This window comes from Ostrea edulis, chromosome 4 (assembly GCF_947568905.1).
Source record: "Ostrea edulis chromosome 4, xbOstEdul1.1, whole genome shotgun sequence".
Taxonomy (NCBI): Eukaryota; Metazoa; Mollusca; class Bivalvia; order Ostreida; family Ostreidae; genus Ostrea; species Ostrea edulis.
Window position 1 is genome coordinate 7,363,552 of NC_079167.1, and position 22,108 is coordinate 7,385,659.

General features: G+C 33.9%; 2 protein-coding genes across 2 annotated transcripts in view; one reads left to right on the forward strand and one right to left on the reverse strand.

Annotated features, from left to right (window-relative positions):
* Positions 1-22,108, reverse strand: part of LOC125668228 (dolichyl pyrophosphate Man9GlcNAc2 alpha-1,3-glucosyltransferase-like) — a 35,227-nt gene that overhangs the window by 12,118 nt on the left and 1,001 nt on the right. The gene's annotated exons all lie outside the window — the stretch shown is intronic.
* The window catches only part of LOC125668230 (uncharacterized), a 55,359-nt gene that overhangs the window by 906 nt on the left and 32,345 nt on the right, over positions 1-22,108 (forward strand). The window contains exons 3-22 of the mRNA XM_056161800.1: positions 625-690; positions 800-945; positions 3,097-3,183; positions 4,441-4,546; positions 4,871-4,924; positions 6,538-6,582; positions 6,885-7,760; positions 7,925-7,966; positions 10,286-10,327; positions 10,635-10,726; positions 11,110-11,251; positions 11,604-11,710; positions 12,790-12,944; positions 14,043-14,176; positions 14,576-14,724; positions 14,851-14,973; positions 15,088-15,177; positions 15,357-15,464; positions 16,596-16,638; positions 17,702-17,708. Coding sequence (XP_056017775.1) covers positions 625-690; positions 800-945; positions 3,097-3,183; positions 4,441-4,546; positions 4,871-4,924; positions 6,538-6,582; positions 6,885-7,760; positions 7,925-7,966; positions 10,286-10,327; positions 10,635-10,726; positions 11,110-11,251; positions 11,604-11,710; positions 12,790-12,944; positions 14,043-14,176; positions 14,576-14,724; positions 14,851-14,973; positions 15,088-15,177; positions 15,357-15,464; positions 16,596-16,638; positions 17,702-17,708 — 2,614 coding nt within the window. The remainder of the gene's footprint in view (positions 1-624; positions 691-799; positions 946-3,096; positions 3,184-4,440; positions 4,547-4,870; positions 4,925-6,537; positions 6,583-6,884; positions 7,761-7,924; positions 7,967-10,285; positions 10,328-10,634; positions 10,727-11,109; positions 11,252-11,603; positions 11,711-12,789; positions 12,945-14,042; positions 14,177-14,575; positions 14,725-14,850; positions 14,974-15,087; positions 15,178-15,356; positions 15,465-16,595; positions 16,639-17,701; positions 17,709-22,108) is intronic.

Below are 22,108 nucleotides of genomic sequence, written 5' to 3' on the forward strand. Positions count from 1 at the left end.
GACCAATGAAATTACGGCTTTCTCTAATATATGTGAAAGTTTTGCTATTATAATGCAATCTGATTAAAATCAGCTCCTCGATCCGCTCCTTTATTTCTTTTGATTTGTCGCTACTCATTTAGCAACAAAACAAAAGAAATAAAGGAGCGGATCGAGGAGCTGATTTTAATCAGATTGATTATAATGGAACATAATAAATTGGTATTTATCATACGCAAGTCAATAATTACTGAGAAGCAGTGGTGAATAATAAAAAAAGATGGTGGCAGCTATGAGCGATGTCTCCTTCTCCAATGTAGCGGTTAAAGACGATCTGATTTTAATTAGATTTGTTCCTTAAAGGCATTATTTTTAATATTTATGCCACCAAATGTGTGGGCATGCTGCAATAAATTCACAGCTGTTTCAACATTTTTCTTTTATGTATGAGTAGCCCAACCATGGGGCAATCCAAATAAAAGATTCAAAGAATTAAAAAAGAAATAAGTTGCATAGGCCACTGTAAGAATCCTATGGACCCCCCCCCCCCCCCCTTCTCCAAAGAGGGTGGCTAAGGGACATAAATTTAATAGCAAACTGGATTCAACTATACTTATTGAATTCAGAAAAATTCTTTGTTTCCAGTTTTACAACAGGCAGGTAGAAATCCAAACAGGAAAACATTATCAAAGTACTGGAAATATGACACAGGTAAACATTTTCCCATCAAAATGCTATATTAAACTAGTCTACACTGTTGGGTATTTTTAAAAATACTTAGATGTACAAATTGCATTTGATGAACTACCATAATTTTCAGACCACTTAACATTTGATGATTTTGTGGACATCTGTAAGCGAGAGAAAGTCACCACTGCTGATGATCTGATGAAGGCATTCAGGAAAATTGACATTAATGGAGATGGTTATATTTCCTTGGATGAGCTCTACAAAATTATGACCACAGTAAGCCAAGCACCAACACACACAAAAAAAAGGACATGGCATATACAATTTTTGTAGAGGCCACAATTTTTTCTGAAATATTTAAACATCTTTACACTGCTTTGATAAACAATGTCATTTATCACTTTATCAGACCATAGGCTGAAATGAATAGAAAGCTTTATAAATGGAAATTTATCTGTTTTCTCTCTGTCTGGTCTGCCTTCTTTTTTTTTTTTTTTTTTTTTGCTTTTCATTCAAATCAAAATTAGGAAAAAAGTAGTTGGTATGGCCCCTGAATGTATGAGCTATGGCAATATTGGTACAAATACTCTTGTCTTATTCTCATTTAGGGTTATTAAGTCTCCCAAACAAAGTTTGGAGACTTATTGTTTTAGCTCGCTTCTTCTTCCGCTTCTTTCTCACACCTAAAATTGTCCGACACTGTTCTTCGTAACCAGTTAATGAAAGAAATAGATATGCAAGGATATGATAGGCCAATGTATCTAGATGTGCAGAAAAGTTTCTGTTTTCAGATTGAAGGGAGTTAGGGTACATTTTGGGGGGATCAAATGGGGGTGGGGTTTAACATAGAACTCTATGGGAAAAAATTAATTCCAAAATTCAACTAACATAACTTGACAAATATGATAGATAAAGTCCTGGTGTCTTCAGAAATGAAAAAGAGAATGACAGGGCCTACAAATTAGTATCAAGGGCAAGTGACTCCAGTGACCTTGACCTCTGAACATGAACATAAAAACTGGTATAACTTTAAAACTGGGACTAATAGCGACATGGGATCTTCAGAAATGGCAAGAGGATGACAGGACCTACAAACTAGTATTAAGGTCAAGTGACTCCAGTGACCTTGACCTTAGAACATAAAATTGGTATTACTTAAGAATCAGGGCTGCGTTTTACAAAAGAACTTACGCCTTACGACCAACTTTACATACTGGAATTTTCCAGTTTATTGTAAGATAATTCGCTCTAAATGCAAAATATTTTTTAGAATGGTGAAAATTAAGCCTCAGAAGAGTTTTTCTTCATTCGTTTATAGTAACAACTATGTAATACACTTTATCAATAAAACTTGCGACTTTGTCGCAAGTTGTTTTGTAAAACGGGCTCCAGGTCTGATAGAGACATGGGGTCTTCAGAAATGATGAAAGAATGATGAGATCTACAAATTAGTATCAAGGTCAATTGACTCCAGTGACTTTGACCTCTGTTCTTGAACATATAAGCTCAAATAATTTTCAGAAATGATAAGAGGATGATAAGATCTACAAACTAGTATCAAGATCAAGTGAATCCAATGACTTTGACCATTGACCATAGATCATAAAATTAGAACTAGGTCTGATAAAGAGATTGGATCTTAAGAAATAATAAAAGGATGATGGGATCTACAAACAAGGTCAAGTGACTCCAGTGACCTTGACCTGTGACCTTAAACATAATCTGGTATAACTTTAGAACTAGGACTGATAGAGACATGGAATCTTCAGAAATGAAAAAAAGATGTAGTGACCTACAAACTATTATCTCCAGTGACCTTAACCTTTGACCTTGATTATAAAAACTTGTATAACTTTAGAACTGGGACTGATAGAGACAAGGAATCATCAAAAAATGATGAGATGATGTTGGAACCTACAAACTAGGATCAAAATCAAGTGACACCAGTTTTACTGAAGGAAAATAAAAGGGGGATTATTTGAAATTTTTTAAAATCAAAACCTTCGTGATTTAGATTTTTAAATAAAGATAAAATTGGCATGAATTTTGTCAAAGGAGGAAAATAGTAGTACTCAGAAAAAGCCACATTTATACAACCAGTACTTTGATCATTTGGGAGACTTTATAATCGGTATATTATAATCATATCTTGTAATTCAATTAAGTTTTCTGCCTATATAGTTATACTTCTTGATGTTTTGTGGGTTCCTTTATAAAGCGGTACTTTGATCGTTTGTATTTTCAGTTATATTAGGATCATTATCAAAGAGGTGACTTTTCCCTATTATAATGGAAAAATAGCTTTCCATGATGAGAAATTTCTGTCAAAATTCCTTTTACCATGATTTTAAAAAATGCATATCAAATTTATATTCGAGGTTAAAAAAGAAATTTGGTGAGATGATAAAGACCTGTTTCTTAATTTAGAAAGGAGAAAAAATGAGCCGTGCAGAGGTAAAGAAAATGATCGATGAAGTGGATGAAAACAAGGATGGACGTCTGGATTATGGAGAGGTACTATAAAATATGTTTTATCTTACAATTATTGGCAAGTTTAGGTAAACAAAGTACTAGATGGTACATATTTACAGTATCTTATAAACTAAGTGTGTTTAGATTATATATACTGCTTACGATATAGAGAAAACATAATGGAACTCATTAATCACTTTATTTCTGGTAGCTGGACTATTCCAAGGTAGAAATTAGTTCCAGAGTTCTCACTGTTTTCAACACTGCATGATTAAAAAAAAAATTAAATCACTGCTGAACACATTGGTTTCATGGTAATACGGTAGAATGGGTTAAGAAATTTGACTATGTTGAGCATGCTGTGTGTTGTTGACATAAATTTTGTCAATCTTATTTTGGTGCAAGATTTATAAACTCTTCCCAACAGAGTGGAGACTTATTGGTAATTTGCAAGTTTGTCTGTCTACATGTCTGTCTTAAGTCTCTCTCAGAAACCATGTCTGGGTTATAACTTTTCTATCATTGCTTGGAATGACTTTTAAAAGTTATAAATTGAAGTCATTCCAACAAGGTCATTGTCAGAGCAATGAATTGAGCAGTTGACAGTGCCCTTCTATGAATGTTTAAAATTACTGAACTGTACATAGTATGTTATGGCCTATATACACTGCACTAGTATGTTTCATGGTTTTGAATCATGGACATGTCACTAAAGTCAAGGTATTACAATGTGGACAGAGGTAAAAGTTGTGACTGAGTTGTAAATTTACTGGATCAAAGTCACAGGGCAATGAGTTGTTGAATTAGTGTCCAGAGTATTACTTAGCTAGTACAGTGCTTGGGATTGCTACAAATTTGTTTATGTTCTTGAAAACTCGGAATGAGATGTTGAAAGTAAATTGTTTCTAAAGACATGAAGGTGTGTTTTGTTATCTTGAATGTGATGTCACAAAGGTCAAGGTTATGGGTTGAATTATAGTTGCAACTCTACGGTTTGTTTTAATGTGTGCTGACTTTGTCTTCAACTGGAAACAGGGAAAGCATAAAGACATGTAGTTCATTTTATTTTCAGTTTTATAGGATTGTATTTTTGCTTCAAACTAAATTCGTTTGGAAAAAAACCCAACTTTTATCATATCATAAAATTGTTACTTCTTTAATCTTGAATATGTTGATGTACATACACCCTGAAACAGCCACTTCTTTGTCTGTGTTGTGACTAATGTTGCTACTGACTGCAGGTTCCATTCTATAATGTTGTAACATTTAACTATATCTGTATGTTTTGTTGTGTATCAGTTTTGTAAGATGATCATGGAGACCACAGAGGAATGTAAGAAAGCGTCACGGAAGATCATGGAGAGGAAAGAACAAAGGAGACGAAAGGAAGAACTGACCAAAACAAGTAAAATGATACATTTCTTCAATCATTGCCTGTTCAGAACTCTAATAAGTGTGTGGTTTTATTATTTAGATATTGACTCGGTAGCACAGAAAATAAAAAAATTTGTACTCCTTTGAAACACATATACATCGTATATTTATAATAGTGTTTGAAGTATAAAGCACAGCTCTAAACAGTGATTGTGTCTTAGAAAAAACAGCACACTACATCATATATTACTTGCAAAATATGAAATAATAATATTATGTTTCTTCTGAAATTTAATTTTTGTGGAAGTATGGTGTAATGTTCTTGAGTTTTGAAATGATAATCTTGTCCACACAGGTGATTCTAGATCAGGATCACAGGTTTCTGTGAAATCTGCAGCGTCTGTGAGAAGTAAGATCCCCCTATGGTTTTCACCGGTGTGGCATCACAGTCTTGCACAATCCCCATCTGTTTTGCTCATATAACTAATGTTTGCTTGTCGATAAACAAATCTGGGTTTTCTAAATACACTGAATGAATTCCTAGTTCAGTGCCATAGAGTAGAATGCCTTGCCTTTGCAGTAAATTAGCAAGTTTCCATAAGTTTAAAAAGAAATACTATTCATTATTTGTATTTAAATCTTTAGAAAGTTACTTAAACTGGTTTGTCACAATTACAATCTGTCTAACATTTCCTTTTATTTGTTGTGTGTTTTGTATGATACAGAAATTCTTTCCCCTATTCGAAGTACATGTACAACTTCCAGTGTTTGCTAGAATTCTCTGTAATATGGTTTAGGGGGATAATATATATATATATATATGTAAAGCACAACTATAAGACAAAATACATTATATCTTTATATCTGTAAGTGTTTTACATGAAAAGAATACATTTTAGATTACACATTTCACGTTTGTTTGTTAAATCTACCTGTGAGAATTGAAGGCTAAAGCCTTTGTTTTATTTTTTTATTTTCCATTATACTGGCATTGTAATATAGGTCATTCTAAGAATCTTATGTCTGATTGTCATTGTTTCCCAATCATCACCTCATATTGTGATATGTATGTTGTTTGTCTTTCACTTAACAAGAAGACAATTTGTTAATTGACTACCCACTACAATGAAATAATTGTACTTTTCACAAGATTGATTAGGGTAAGATACGTGTAACTAATGTTTCACCAATGAGTGTTTGTACTCTGAGCACTGCAAACCATTTACATGTACAAAACTCCCGGTTCTTAAGAGACATTTGCAACAGCTCTAGATTCTTGTTTAATTCAAGGTCAGGGCCGTAAATTACATGGAGGCGGAGGAGGCAGCTGCCTCCTCCAACTTTTGAGTAAAAAAAAATTAAAATTTAAAGTTCATTAGAATTTATGTTGTTTCCAATAACTAAGAACATGATACCTCCCTTAAAAAGCATTCCAAATCTTTCTTTTAGAATGAGTTAGTCAAGTAACATCTTAGAAGGCCCTAGAATCAAGGATTTTGCACGAAACGTGTTCAGTGTGCACAAAATGTGCTCAGCGTCTGGGGGCCTGGGCGGCCCCCAGACCCCCGCCTAATTTCCTGCCTCCTCCAAATTGAAGGTTAATTTACGGCCCTGAAGGTCATAAGAAGTGATGGAAACAATGCACTTTGACAGTAATTAATATCTGATGATGACTTGAGGTTACCACAGTGCTTGCATTGCTGATAGAATTACATGTATAAATACATGCATCTCTTTATAGCTTAGGCAGTGCTTTTTTGTCTTTCTTTACATTTCGTTGCTTACTTCTGTTTCATATTTCTCCATCCCAAGCCCATTCATAAAATATGTTCTATATACTTTTACATTTTATATTTTATTTTCCTACTTACAATTATTATTAATTTTCCTATATTTAGTTTATATCTTATTTTATTCCTTTATTTGAGAAAGAGTAAACTATGAACTTACCCCCAGTATCCATTGAAATGAAATACTTCTACAATATTTTTTCCAAAATGTTCTACAATTGGTTAATTACAGGTCACAGTGAAAGACCAATGTCTGCATCATCCAGATCAAATAAAGGTAAAAAGATGCATTATATTGGCTCTATACTTCTTATATCATACCATAAGAGGTGCACGTAAGTATGCGAAATCGATTTAACTTAGAATGTAGTAGGCATATGGGAAAGGAATAAACACAATTTCTTGGTATGTGATTAATATGAACAGAACCTCTGGTACTACAACTGCTGTTGACTATCACTTAATAGTCATTGAGTTGAAATTCAAATTGCACAACATCGGTAGGTCTTGTATCTATTACATTTTACACTATAAAACTCTGTATGTAAGGAAATTCACAATGTAAAAAAGTTTCAGCAGAAGAGATGTCCATAGGTCTAGAAACATCAGGTCTACGTAAAGAAGACAGTTCTATCAATCAGGACAAAATGGGGTCAAAAGTTTCATTGAAGTCCAAGGACAATGACCATACATCTACTAGGAGTTTGGGATCTAGAGTATCATTAAAATCCAACAAAGAAGAAGATGAGTCTAAATCCCAGGGATCTCCAGGATCTGTTAAGGAAAATGAAGATACCCCAAATGAGGTAAAAATGGGATCTAGGGCATCACTTCAAGAAGAACCAGCATTACCAGCACATATTATGAAATCAAGAACATCAGTGAAAGTTGAAGAAGAGGAGAAAACAACAGAGGCAATAAAGGGTGAAGACAACTCTAACAAGAAAAATAAAGCAGGGTCGAAGGTGTCTTTGAAATCAGACACTAAGACAGACACTTTTGGCTCTAAGGTGTCATTACGATCCAAAGGAAATGACATCAGCTCTGCTGAGATAATGGGATCTACAGCTTCACTGAAAATTAAAGAGGAAAAACTTGAAGCCATGGGATCAAAGGTGTCAGTGAGGTCACGGCATGATTCTAAAGCAGACGTAAGTGGATCCAAACTTTCTTTGAAGTTGAAAGATGGAGATGATGTCAAACAGGAGAATATGGGATCCAAAGTGTCTCTCAAGTCTCAAAGGGAATTGAATATGGGATCCAAGGCTTCTTTGAAGTCAAAAGGAGAATCTAACATGGGATCTAAAATTTCTTTGAAATCAAAAGGCGATTCCAATACAATAGCTGAAACAGCAACCAGTGAAGATCTGGCAAATGACTTGGATGAGGAAATGCCTAAAGCAGTCAGGCCAACTCCCCGTGCTAGGAAGGACAGTAAAATTGCTAGGCAGATCAGTAAGCTTTCACACTATTTTGGGTGTTATTAGCATATTTTTTCCTTTTTATCTACTGTTATATAAAAAATATCTGTATCTGTAAATTTTAAGAAATTGTTAAACCTCCTTTCATTTTGAAGTCTTAACAGTGTAGTTTAACACAATATGGACTTTTTTGTACAGATGAAGGGAGTATGTTTGGTTCCTTTGCCTCCATGAAGTCAGGTACACACACTTTTATAAGTGGTTTTTTTTCCCCCTCACCTGGATGAATATAATTGCTATGGTTAGCTCACCTTGGCAAAGATCTAAATGAGATTTTTCTGATTGAAATTTTTCAATGTTGTCTGTCTTTTTGTTTGGTAATTCCTCACATCCTCTTGAATAGTTGTAGGCCAAGCGACTAAACATGTCATAGCTTCTCATCCTAGGCAACATTGATTTCCCAAGAAAGCCCACAAGCCAAGTTAACAAACTTGACAAATTGTAATTCTGAAGAAATGGTGGAGTGATCTGAATTATCAATATGAGCACCATGGTTTGACTGGTGAAACTAATGGACTTATTCAGAACAGCTGTATCCAAGGTCACCTAACTGGACATAAAGATTTCTTGAGGGGGGTACTATCCAGAGTGAATCGAATTTTAACTTTGCTTCTGATTGTTTGAGTCAAAATTCTCTTCTTCTAAATCACTATCTACCATGAAATTAAATTTATTACACATTTTCCTCTATTGGTTCTGAAATTTTGTTACTTTCTTGATGTTGGAATTTGAACATAATTAATTTTAATTACTAAGAAAGAAATGTCAGCTTTTGAATGACTGCTTGCTTTGTAGCCAAAATTTGTAAGAGTTATTCCACTAGTCCTGAAGAAGTGTTAAAATGACCACTCTGGACTCAGATTTTTATTCACTTCATCTCCTTGCTAAGATACCAAACCTTACTCAAATATTCTGTGTTTGGTTTCTGCAATAAGACTATATAAAGTCTATTGATGAGACAAGATTGTTTTTACACATCTCTATATATGATTTTTAAATAGAGAAAAGTACATACAAGTACAAAAGTATTATTATAAAGGAGATGTGTAATCTTCTGTAACTTACATGTAGGTGAGCATTGGGACCCTTTGGCCTGTTTGTATATTTTTCTTGCCATTTTCTGCTCTCCAAGCTTAATTTGCCATGCCATGATACCCCAGCAGGCACTGGCAGTTCTTTGAATTGTGTGATACTCCGATACCCTTCACATTTTTCTCATCTGACATGTCTTTGACTTTAAATGAATGATCGAATGCATCATGTATATAGCTTTACTTTTCACAACTGTGTCATATTTGGATTTATTGTAAAATCAGTATTTTATAATTATAGTAAAAGGTAAAGGATAAATAAGATATTTAAACTTTTTTTAAACTTTGTGAATTTTAAAGTTCTTGTGATCTTTGTAATTCATTTTATACAATTCCTTTAATTTTACATATTATACTTCTGAAAGTAATAAACTATTGATATATTTTAATTGTGAATTTGTTTTATTGATCAGTATTTTGTAGCAAGTGTCTTTACTGTATAGCAACAACATTTGCCTAAAATTGTAAAAGTACACATTAAAAAGTAGACTGAAAAAGTTCAGAGGGGAAAATTGAATTCAAAGCTGTATACAGTATTGAATTTTGCCATTAAACTACTATAGAATAAGTATAAACCACCAAATGTTAACAACAGTTTGATGAATAATGTATTTTTCATTGTTAATTATCTAGTCATGTGTATCATATTCATCATGTTTTGGATTAACGTTTATTTCTATGTGCTTGTATTTTAAACAAGATGTTCACAGACCTTGGATGGGATATACACATGTAACATTGCCTTTTTAACTGTGAATTATAATTATGATACAGAAGATTCATGGATGTGTGATTGTGAACTGGGTGGATTGTTCAATTCTAGAAGAACTAGAATTTGCTTAACACCTTGCTCTCACTGGTGTGGTTTGTTCAACTTTTACTACCATAAAATGTTTTATTGCAACTTCATAATGTACATCAATAATTCTTTGTCTCCATATAAAGATCACATTCTTTATCTGGACTGTGATACATCTGTTTTCTCGATCATTTTGACTTTTTGATGTGATTCTTTATTGAAGCACTCAATGCTCTGAAGACCTTGCAAATAGGGTCTAGACAATTTTGCAGATAAAATCATGCTTGCTTTTAGCAGAGTATTTGATTACTTATCTAGATATTGTGCTTATGGTGTCTTGTGTCCTTTCCTGCGTACAAGTATTTGCAGCAAAATTAGCTTATAATTGATACAAATGCTTGGACATAGAACACCATATATTCCACTGCATTTCCCAAATATATACATTTGTATCTTATTTGCATAGTATGTCTTTTTCTCATTTTATCAAAAATGGTCAATGTTTTATCTAGAATGACCAATGTTTTTTCAAGAAGTTGAAAAGGGAAAGAATCCTTAAAGAAAACATTTTTACACACAGAATTATTTCCCCTTTTCCATCTTTTGCAGGTGCATCTTTAGCAGGGTCTAGGAAATCTTTGCTCAGTGTTGGTGTGTATATCAATTCAATAAAATTCAACATATCAGAAAATGTTTATGAGTAATTTGTATTTTTAAACACTATAAAAGACACTCTAGATTTTCTTAATTACTTATTTGCAATTTTTTAAAGACATTCACCACAAAATTATAAATTGTACTATTAATTAATCATAAAGGAGTTGCAATGGAAAAGTATTGTGGTGTCATATTCATGTAAGTTGATGCAGAAAGACAGTATGGATGAAATAAGTTCTCCCATAGTACAGGTGTAGAAAATATTTACAGTAAGATGTCTACGTTTTGCATAATTTGGCAGATGACCTTCCAAAACCTTCCCCTCGGAACCGGAAATCTAAGGGTCAGGCTGCAGCAACTTTACCCAAACTTACTGAACCCAAGAATCTTAAGGTATTACAGAATATTTTAGAAAAAGAAGTGTACTTCCATTCATTAAAATCAGCAGAACAAGGAAGTGCCATTACAAGATTCCTTAGTATATGAGGGTAATTAATATCCATGTTACAAGAAGCCTCTCACACAAAGTCTATTGTCTCTGTTTATTTAATTATCATTAATTTATACATTTAAGTCTATTGTCTCTGTTTATTTAATTATCACTAATTTATACATTTAAGTCTTTATACTGAGTGTAGCAATTCTAATTTCGCAATTTTGCTATATCAAGTATTCATGTAATGAAATCTGCAACAATATTTGCAATTGAAAATGATAAAATTATGTTCTGTTAACCACAATAGTATTCATATATATTCATTGATATCTTGATTTAGGAATGGACGAACACATCTAGTAAAGGAATGTTCTTCATTGATGAAGACACTGGGAACCTTCTCTGCCATCAATATGATCTCAAGCTCACTGAGGATACTTCTGTATGGATCACAATTCAACCACTCAGATTTCGTTGTCAGGGTATGTTAGTTTGATTTCAGAGTAGGAGACAGAAGATGAAATCAATTCAAGTAGAAAACATATAATGATGTACATGTATATCCATGTATCCCCTAATCATATGGTAGTTTCCATTACAGGTACTTGAGATAGTGGAAATTTTACTTCCATGTATATTGGTACCTGTCAGTTAAGCTTAACATATATTAAAGTTTTAAGAAGGACAGTTTCAAATATTGTTTGCCAGTATGTGTTATAAATCAGTCCTTCACTATTTTAAAAGCAGCATAGAGATTTTAGAATAATCCAGGTAGTATTTATACATGTCAGGGGATTGTGTCATGGTTTTACAAATACCAACATTTTATTTCAGCTACTATGGACCAGATCATAGACACAGGTTTGTTTGTCGTGAAGGAAAAGCCAGACGATGATGGCAATGTCTTGGTGACATTTACGCAGCACCGGGATTCCAAGGGGGTTAGTATCCACAAGCAATGAATCTTTTATCCACTCTTTTATGTGTTTTTCCCATTAATATTGATATTAAAGGTAAAAGAAAATGGTTTTAAACATTTTTGTTTTTTCTGAAAAAATATGAAGATTGGTATCAAAATGAAATATATCAGTCACCGATATCTAAATGTCCAGATCAATTATCAATCGATGCTGAAAGAGGTCCAATTTTGAAAAATCTATTTCACTTATCAAACATTAGATCTGCATTTTGTGACATTAGAACGACCCAAGAATGTACACAATGAGAATGCATGCAATGAAGAGAATTAATACCCCAATTTCATAACATATAACTTGATACATGTATACATGTACATAAAATGTCCAATTAAATTGTATGACAAGACTTAGAATGACAACATCCTTGGCTTGTGGATGCTTCGTCATCAGAGGAGTCTAATGATCCAAATACCTATGAAATTGGTAATGCATAAAATTGGAGACCCATCGCATGTGCATTTACAGCATTCACCCCACCCACTAAAATGAATGCACACATACCAAAAATTGAATTCAATGAAAATTGCTCTATATATTTCAGTAATAACACCAGTATTTAATTATTTCAAACACTTTTTAATCTCAAATCAAGCATATGATTTTGGACTTTGGTGATTAAATTATTGTCTTGGAAGTATCAGAATGACTATGAGTAACTCATTCCCTCCCAAATGTTGGGCAAAATGGAAAATTAAATCTGACTCTTGGCCATAATACTAATATTTTCATTATTACAAATGTACCGTAGTTCTGATTGATTAAGCTTTTTAAAACACTTGACATCCCTTTTGTAATCACTTGAGAATACTTTCACAGGACTGCTTCAGTATCAAACTTAGTATATATGCAAGAAATCACATTAAAAAATAAACTGTATATGAAATGTAAGATAAAGAAAAAAATACATATGACCCCCCCCCCCCTCCCAACCAACCAACCAACCAGCCGACTCCCGTGGTTTTCAGAGTTCATATGTATTCATACTTTGGTTGACGTCTGCTTTTTTAATTGCATGAGATTAACCAGAGAATTATTTGCAGAAATATGGAGTGAAATGTGCTTTGGATAGAGGAAACTACCACATCATTCCGTTCACGACTGGATCTCGTCTTAAGAAACGTGAGAGTGAATCCTCCAATCCTGTGAAGTTACTTCAACACAAAGATGGAAAGCATACTCTATCTAAAACCTTCAAGTAAGTGTTGTCTGATTCATTTTGGTCAGTAGTCTGAGATACTGTGTATTGCCTTATTCTGCTGTAGTTTAATGATTCCTATAAATAAAATAAATAAATGTTTATTCGGTATATTCATATGTACAAACATACATACATAAATACCAAGGATAACCCATGAAAGCTCGAAAGCTTATTTCCAATGGGGTCCTTTTGATGCACGGATGTTTGCGCTAGGGGGTCATTTCTGTGGGAGAAACCGGAGTACATGGAGGAAACCTACGTGTCCGAGTGGGCGACCGCCATACCCTTTCACATGCAACCACTGCCGATCACAGGGATCGAACTCGGGCCGCAGCTGTGAGAAGCAAGAGCGCTACCTCTACACTACCCGGACACCCTCCGAAATGTTGGGCAAAATGGACAATTAAATCTGGCTCTGGGCCATAAAATTAATATAGTCATTATTACAAATGTACCGTAGTTCTATATTGGTCGTGAAATTAAAAACGAAGTGAATATATCTATAAATGAAACTGTGAAAATGGATTTGGACAAGAAACCATGAAAAAAAAAATGCTATAACCAAGAGGGAATGTTAAACTGTATATAATATACTGCATGTATTTACTGAAGAAGAAAAAAACCAAACTTACTTTTCATCAAATTAAATCTAAAATTTATAGTTCGTCATTTATCCCACGTTTACCCTACTATACTTTCTGAATAAGTGTTTTAAATGGGACTTAAATTCAGAAATAAATTTCATTTATGAAAATACATGAGGGTATGAACTGCGACGCTTCACACCGGCATATAAATAAAAAGTACATTCATGCCAATGTGAAGCATTGCTGTTCATACCCCCATGTATTTTCAAAAATGAAATCTATTTTTATATTTATTTTCTACTTTCATTTCTATTAAAACTGTCCCAGCCATTAAAATAGATGTACTATACAGTATTTATCAAGATTCATACATGCGTTGTTTACAACCACAGCGCATTCATGAGGAAATGGTTATCATTACAATTTGTAAATTGGAAATGTAAATAAATTAACTTAAAACTGGGTCACAGCATTTAATACTAAATTGTATGTGATGATTTTGTTTCAGGAGAGTGTTACAGGACATCTTTGAAATGTCCGACTTGGATGGAAATGGAACAATGAGCCGAGAGGAGTTTAACTGGTACAACATCAGGACCAGTGACGAAGAGGTCGGGGATGATGAGTGGGCGGTGGTGGAGGGTAAATGTTGGATTTCTCCACTATAGTGGATACTGTGAAATCATTTAAATTCGATGTGGAGATTTTTCAGTTTTGTTTGGATGTAATTTTGTGGATATGGTGTCTGAATATGGAAGCATTATATAGATTTAAGAAATAAATTTCATTTTTGAAACAGATATGCTATAATGATCAAGATACAAAGTGCATTGTTTACAACTGCAGCACATTCATGAGGAAATCATTTCAATTTTTAAAGATATCAAAGGCAAAAACTTTAGAAATTTAAATATTTTAGCTTGCAATTTGTGAAACCCATGAAACCCACAAAATTTGGATCTCCAAGAAATCTAATAATTCCACATTACTGTACTAGAAATATAGAATTTTTAAAAAGAAATATGCCATCTTGCATTTCAGAGCGACTTGAACGGTCAAATGGAGAAATTACAGAGAATGGTTTCCTTCAGCTGAATGACTTGGAAGCTGAGGACTCTAATGGTGATGAAGATGACATGTGGGTAACATTAGAGAGTCTGGGGTTCAATAAGGAGCTGGTTATGGATGAGGTACTCCACCCACATAGTCTGTCTAAAGAGTTCAAAATATCAAAATGCCTTGTCATCTCAAAACCATGAAAGTTTTAAATAATTGATGATTTAAAAAATATGAGTTTTTTTCTTTGTGTTTTACAGGCCTGTCCATTCTTGATAAATGTTTACACAGAAGACTGTGATGATACTGAATTTAAAGTGAATGCTATAGAAGCCATGATGGACAAACTCCAACGTCCTCTGTGTCAGTCAGTGATGGAAAAGGTAGAATTACGATATGAAAAATCTGTCTTCAGCTTTGTTGTGGAGGAAGCACAAAATTTACTTTGAATAGTACAGATATAATGGATAAGACAAGTTATCATGTTAACTGTACAGGGTGAAGCTATCAAGGTGAAGGGGATGAAGGATTTGACAATGTACACATACATGGGAGACACCAGGGCCACCATAGTACTGGACAATAAGGTAAATGTTACCAAGAAACACACAAGAGCTTTATAAAATTCGCTATATTGGATAAAATGATAACAATCTCGTACGACATTTATGTATATATCAAATATTCCCCACCATTGATCATTTCAAATAAATGGAATTGTGAAACAGATCCTTAAAATAAAACTGCCATTCTTTGTTACTTACAGTCTTACAGCACTGTTCGTGTTAAGCTGGACTGTTCTGCCAGCCAAAACTGTCTCACAAACATGCCCTCAGAGGAGGAAACTTTCTCTGTCAAGTCACAGTCTCAGATTGTAAGTATTCAATCTACTGGGTCACAAGATACAAGGACATGAAATACAGGCTACCCACTCTTATGACTTATGAATACCATTTAGAACAAAAGAAGTGCAGGGTTTTACATCACTTATTTTTTTTCTAAAACTATATGAGAGGGTGTTCCAGTACGTTACAACTTTTTTTTTAATAAACACCTGAAGTGTGTATTTGGTGTGTATCCACTGTCAGGCAAACAACAGTTACAAAGCAACTCTGTTGATACTAATCAAAATTACCACAATTTAAAGATCAGGGAATCATTATTTGTGGTGATTAATAGCCAAAAAAAAAGCTTCTTCTAGAATTTATATATGATAAACTAGTCAATATCTAAAATTTATGTATCTAGTATTTATAATTCTCTAGTATTCATACCTTAAAATCTTCTCTATAATTGATTATTAAGAAACTTTTCCAGTATTACCAAAAAAGGGTTCTGTAGTATCCTTGACTATGAAAGTTCTTTACTATTGGTTATGATTTAAGGTAGCCATTTCTTCATGAATGTGCTGCAGTTGTAAATAATGTCACCGTAACATATGAATACAGATAAATAGAGTATGTCTATCTTAACGGCTGAGAATTCTGACAGAAACAAGATTAGAATGTAAATATACAAAATACATTAGGGTATGAACTGCACCGCTAACACGCTTCAGGAAGTATGCCAGCGTGATGTGTCGCAGTTCATATCCTCATGTATTTTCAAAAATGAAATTTATTTCTTAAGAAACTTCTATAGTATTAATTACTTACTACTACTGTAGATTATTATTAATAAAGTGTTAAGTGACTTCACTAGTATCCATAAGTAAGAAGCTTTTCTACTATCTGTTACCAATAGACTGATACCCTTAAGAAATATGATCTCTTTGGTTTTCAGTACTAGAAAATTTCTCTAATAAATTATCTGTTCCCCCTTGAAAATCATTAATTTCACAGTAAGCCTTTGAAAGACAGAACTTGTTGATAAAGATTACTCTTATTTTGCTACGGTTTGATTTTTTGCTAACTTAGGCTCTGAAGTACCCCACCTACTAAATAAGATGCACTAGGGGTCAATATTTATTCATTTTACAAAGTCATTGTATTTTTGTCAATTTCAGATTGCTTACCACTTCACACCAGACAATGAAGATGAGGAATGGAGTGTCAAATGTACCGAGATCATAAAAAATTAATGACACAAATCCGGTGTATTCCAATAAATTGACAAAGATTAATCCGTGCATCTTAATAGCAGCAGGACTGTAGCTTTAAGACCTGTAGATTTACCGTACATATTTTTTTCCCACTCTCTGAATCTACAAATCACATTTAGCTGCTGGGTAGCATTTCATTTATTACATATTCTTGGATCTGAAGAGGTTGAATGTTTGCAGTTGTGATTTTAGTGCTTGTTTTATTTCTATTTTTTATTGATAGTTAGATAATATATATATATTTATGTTTAAATTTAATCATGTCTTAAAAAATTTCTCTGATATCTTTTTTATTGGTGTTACTTTCAGTTGTACTGTATCACATCATTACATCCATGTGATGTGATGATATGTAACAGTAGGTTACATAAAGGACTGTAGAGATTTAATATGAGGTTAAAGGAGGTTTTAATTACAATTTTCATTGACATTTTCAATTCAGTTAAGGAGGTGTGCTACACCAGAGAAATTTGATATAGATGAAAAGTGGAGGATATGTACACAAATATTTTGAAGTTGAAAATTTTCAAATTTACTTTATTTTGTCAAAAAATACAGTTTTAGTAGAAGGTAATCTGAAAAAAATTTCAAACCCCTGCTGGACTCGAACCTGCGACCTGCAGGTCAGCAGTCGGTATTCTAACCTATTGAGCTACTCGGCTCCATGTAGGTATCTAAATGGAAAAGGAAAAGTCAAATATTGCTGATATCGATTTTTTCATCCATGTTTTTAAAGGAAGTCAGCCATTATGACGATGTAGAGTACTACCTTAATAACATTTACCCAAGTATCTTAAGCTGTGAGCACTACTGGATGTTTCCGTGTTCTTAGCAGAGTTCACACGTTAGTATTGTTGGTGCTGAAACCACAGTGCTAATTAATTGCTTGTGCTAAAATATCAAAATTCTGTATTGATCCATTTTATAGAACACAACAGCAGTCATCCTTGCGTATGTAGTAATTACAGTATACAGGTCCTACATCAATTATTGATAGTGCCAAATTTCAGATACCAAGTATGCTAAAATAAATAAATGTAAATCATGATGCATATACAGTGTATTTGACTATACTTTGTGTGAGGCCAGTTGTTTTTACTCAATGTATGCTAATGTAATAGTAACTGTTGACAAGGAAAGGTTGGAACTATTATGGATCACATCTCTATAGATCTTGGAAGTATGTTTTCAGCAAGTTCATTACAATGTGACTGCCACTATGCCTGGTTAATCATATTAAAGAAATTCATGTTATTTATCATACTTAGGAATGCAGTTTTTTTTTTATTGTTGTAAACAAAATACATGAATATTCACATGATAATGTTCTTTTGATGTAAGTTAAGAATAAATTCTGTCAGTATGAGTTATGGAAATGTAAAACATTGATTAAAATAATAATTCTTCTCAGAGGCATTCAGAATTTTGAATTCCACTTTATCTCCATCAAGCTATTGTAATTATAAATCATTATTAGAAAGAAATATATATAATGTACATCTTTTAATACTGTTGTGTGTTTTCTATTCGATTTCACGGAAGTCAATGATTACAAAGGCGGTGCATATGTTAAGGAAAGCACTGATATTTTTAAGTCAGCTTCTATCATTTTGGTCTAAAACATTTTTTTCACATTATAATGCAAAACTTTTGTGCAATATTGTATAATCTTTGCATTGTTTTCTTCGTGAAATCAAACTTATTGCAATCTCTGCATTATAATTTATTTCAAATGCAGTGTCTATTTTGTATGATCCTACTCAATTTACTTAAAAAAATTCTGTATCCTATTTCCATTTTCAATAACCAACAGGGTGAATTGAATATTTTGTTACAGTGTATTTTGCAGAATGTTCTATACAAAGTATTGATAAAACTATATTTTGAGTTGTGATTAAGCAAGAAAGAAATATTAATAACATTAGCTCATTCGGATGGAATCATCAGTTTATCACTAGCGTTTCTACATGATTGAAAAAGTGTTACCCCTACAGCCCCACACAGTGTTACCCCTACAGCCCCACATTGTTACCCCTACAGCCCCACACAGTGTTACCCCTACAGCCCCACACAGTGTTACCCCTACAGCCCCACACAGTGTTACCCCTACAGCCCCACAGTGTTACCCCTACAGCCCCACACAGTGTTACCCCCACAGCCCCACACAGTGTTACCCCTACAGCCCCCCCACAGTGTTACCCCTACAGCCCCACACTGTTACCCCTACAGCCCCACACAGTGTTACCCCTACAGCCCCCCACAGTGTTACCCCTACAGCCTCCCACAGTGTTACCCCTACAGCCCCACAGTGTTACCCCTACAGCCCCACACAGTGTTACCCCTACAGCCCCACACAGTGTTACCCCTACAGCCCCCCACAGTGTTACTCCCACAGCCCCCACAGTGTTACCCCTACAGCCCCACACAGTGTTACCCCTACAGCCCCACACAGTGTTACCCCTACAGCCCCACACAGTGTTACCCCTACAGCCCCCCCACAGTGTTACCCCTACAGCCCCCCACACAGTGTTACCCCTACAGCCCCCCACACAGTGTTACCCCTACAGCCCCCCACAGTGTTACCCCTACAGCCCCCCACATAGTGCTACCCCTACAGCCCCACACAGTTTTACCCCTACAGCCCCACAGTATTACCCCTACAGCCCCACACAGTGTTACCCCTACAGCCCCACAGTGTTACCCCTACAGCCCCACACAGTGTTACCCCTACAGCCCCACACAAAAAGCAAACAATGATAGTCCTAGGGGTCCCCTATCTTGCATGCATACTCCTTTTGTGGTTTCTTCGATAGAACAATAATTGAATTGATGTGTGCATCAAATAAATTATTGCTCTCATCAATTAAATTGATGCGCGCATTAATTCAATTCATGAGAGCAATCATTGAATTATTGATGCGCGTATCAATTCAATTAATGAGAACAAAAACTGAGTTGATGATATCTTCAAATAATTAAAAACATTTGCATTTATTTTAGTTAATGTCAATTTGGCGCTCTTCACAGGTGATACTCCTACAGCCTCATACGGAGGGCGAAAAACGATAGTCCCAGGGATTCCCTATCGTGCCTACATTTTTTTTTTGGCGGTATCACGCCAATTCACTCCGTATTTTAATGCCCTTCAAAGCCGCAACAACGCCTTTTCATTCGCGGAATAACGCGTTAACTACACCTTTTCACTATGGAGCGCCAAATTAACATAAACTCAAATAATTGAAGATATCTTCAATTATTTGAAGATATCATCAATTCAATTATTGCTCTCTTTAATTGAATTAATGCGCGCATTAAATCAATTATTGCTCTCATCAAATGAATTAATGCGCGCTTCAATTCAATTATTGCTCTCATCAATTGAATTAATGCGCGCATCAATTGAATTAATGAGAGCAATAATTGATTTAATGCGCGCATTAATTCAATTATTGCTCTCTTCAATTCAATTGATGCGCGCATTAATTCAATTAATGAGAGCAATAATAGATTTGATGCGCGCATTAATTCAATTATTGCTCTCTTCAATTCATTTGATGAGAGCATCAATTTAGTAGAAATATTGCTCGCAATAATTAATTTAGAGCTCGGTATGAATAATTTGATGATCTCTTTAATTCAATTGAAGATATCTTTAAATCATTTACAATGCTTTTGTATAAGGAATTAATGCGTGCATCAATTCTTTTAAAGAGAGCAACAATTCAATTAAAGATATCATTAATTCAATTGTGGATATGTTGAATTGAAGATATCTTTAATTATATAGTTGCTCTCTCTAAAAGAATTATTGCTCTCTTCAAATGAATTAAAGATATCATTAATTCAATTGAAGAGAGCAATAATTGAATTAATGCGCGCATTAAATCAATTATTGCTCTCATCAAATGAATTAATGCGCGCATCAATTCAATTATTGCTCTCATCAATTGATTTAATGCGCTCATTATATCAATTATTGCTCTCTTCAATTGAATTGTAGCGCGCATCAATCCAATTGTTGATATCATTAATTCATTTGAAGAGATCATTAATTCAATTGAAGCGCGCATCAATTCAGTTTAAGAATTAATGCTATCATCAATTCAATTAATGCGCGCAATAATTCAGAATTGAAGATATCATTAATTATTTGAAGAGATCTTTAATTCAATTGTTGCGCGCATCAAATGAATTGATGATATCTTCAAATAATTGAAGATATCTTCAATTATTTGAGTTTATGTTAATTTGGCGCTCCATATTTCACTTCGTATTATAATGCTCTTTGAAGGACGGAATAACGCTGTTTGATTTGCGTTGTTGTGCCTTTTGAATCGCATTATTACGTTTCTCTTTCGCGTAAATACGCCTTTAATTCGCAATATTACGCCTTTCCTTCGCGTTATAACGCCTTATTCGCGTTATTACGCCGTTGTTTTGCATTATTACGCCTTTCATTTGCGTTATTACGCCTTTGCTTGGCGTTAAGTATGCCTTTATTTTGCGTTATAACGCCTTCGATTCACATTATTACGCCTTGAATTTTTATTTTTTGGTTTTTAAGTGATACTAATCGACTGTATCATCTATATGATATGATTTATTGACCAATTATGGACCCAAAAAGGGGCAAATATACAAAGAACAGTTATGATTTAAGACATATACGAGACACACACATGCATGCATAGCAAGCATACATGTATTTAACAAATTTTTATTTTACAATACAATTTAGATTGATTGCAATATTGGAGTTAATGTAACAATGAAAAGGGACTGAAAATATGACTAGATGTTGTGCATTTTATATGTACCACTGCTATAACATATAATGATGACATTTAAAAAGTTGATCACCAAAGTGCAAGGGATACCAGGAGATGGTGCTTGAGAACCTCTTAACCTATGTTGTATTAAATAGGCTTCTTATTGTTTCCAAAGCACGATTGTAACTTACAATAAAATGTATTATATCAGTTATGGTAACAAGTGTTCAAAACCATGTGTGATCTTAGGTTCTCCCTGTGTCCAATGCAAACATGTCGGCAAATTCAAATAGGTACATAAACATATTGACAATGTTTTTAACAATATACTTCTTCATCAAGAATTAAGCTAATTTTGACTAGATAGAGTGCAATATATGCACCACTGCAAATACTTACATATGTATATACCCTCATAATAGTATTATTGTTCACAGAACTGCAAAGGACACCAGAGGACGGTCCAGTAATCATCGAGCATAGGCCAAAATTTTACAGCCCATCACCGGCAATGGTGACGTCTCTATATCGGTGAAAAATTCTCGGGTGGGACGTTAAACAATATACAACTTTATCATATATACTTATAAAGAATATCAATCATCATCATCATTATCGTATTACCATCAATGAGTGAAAAATATGTTA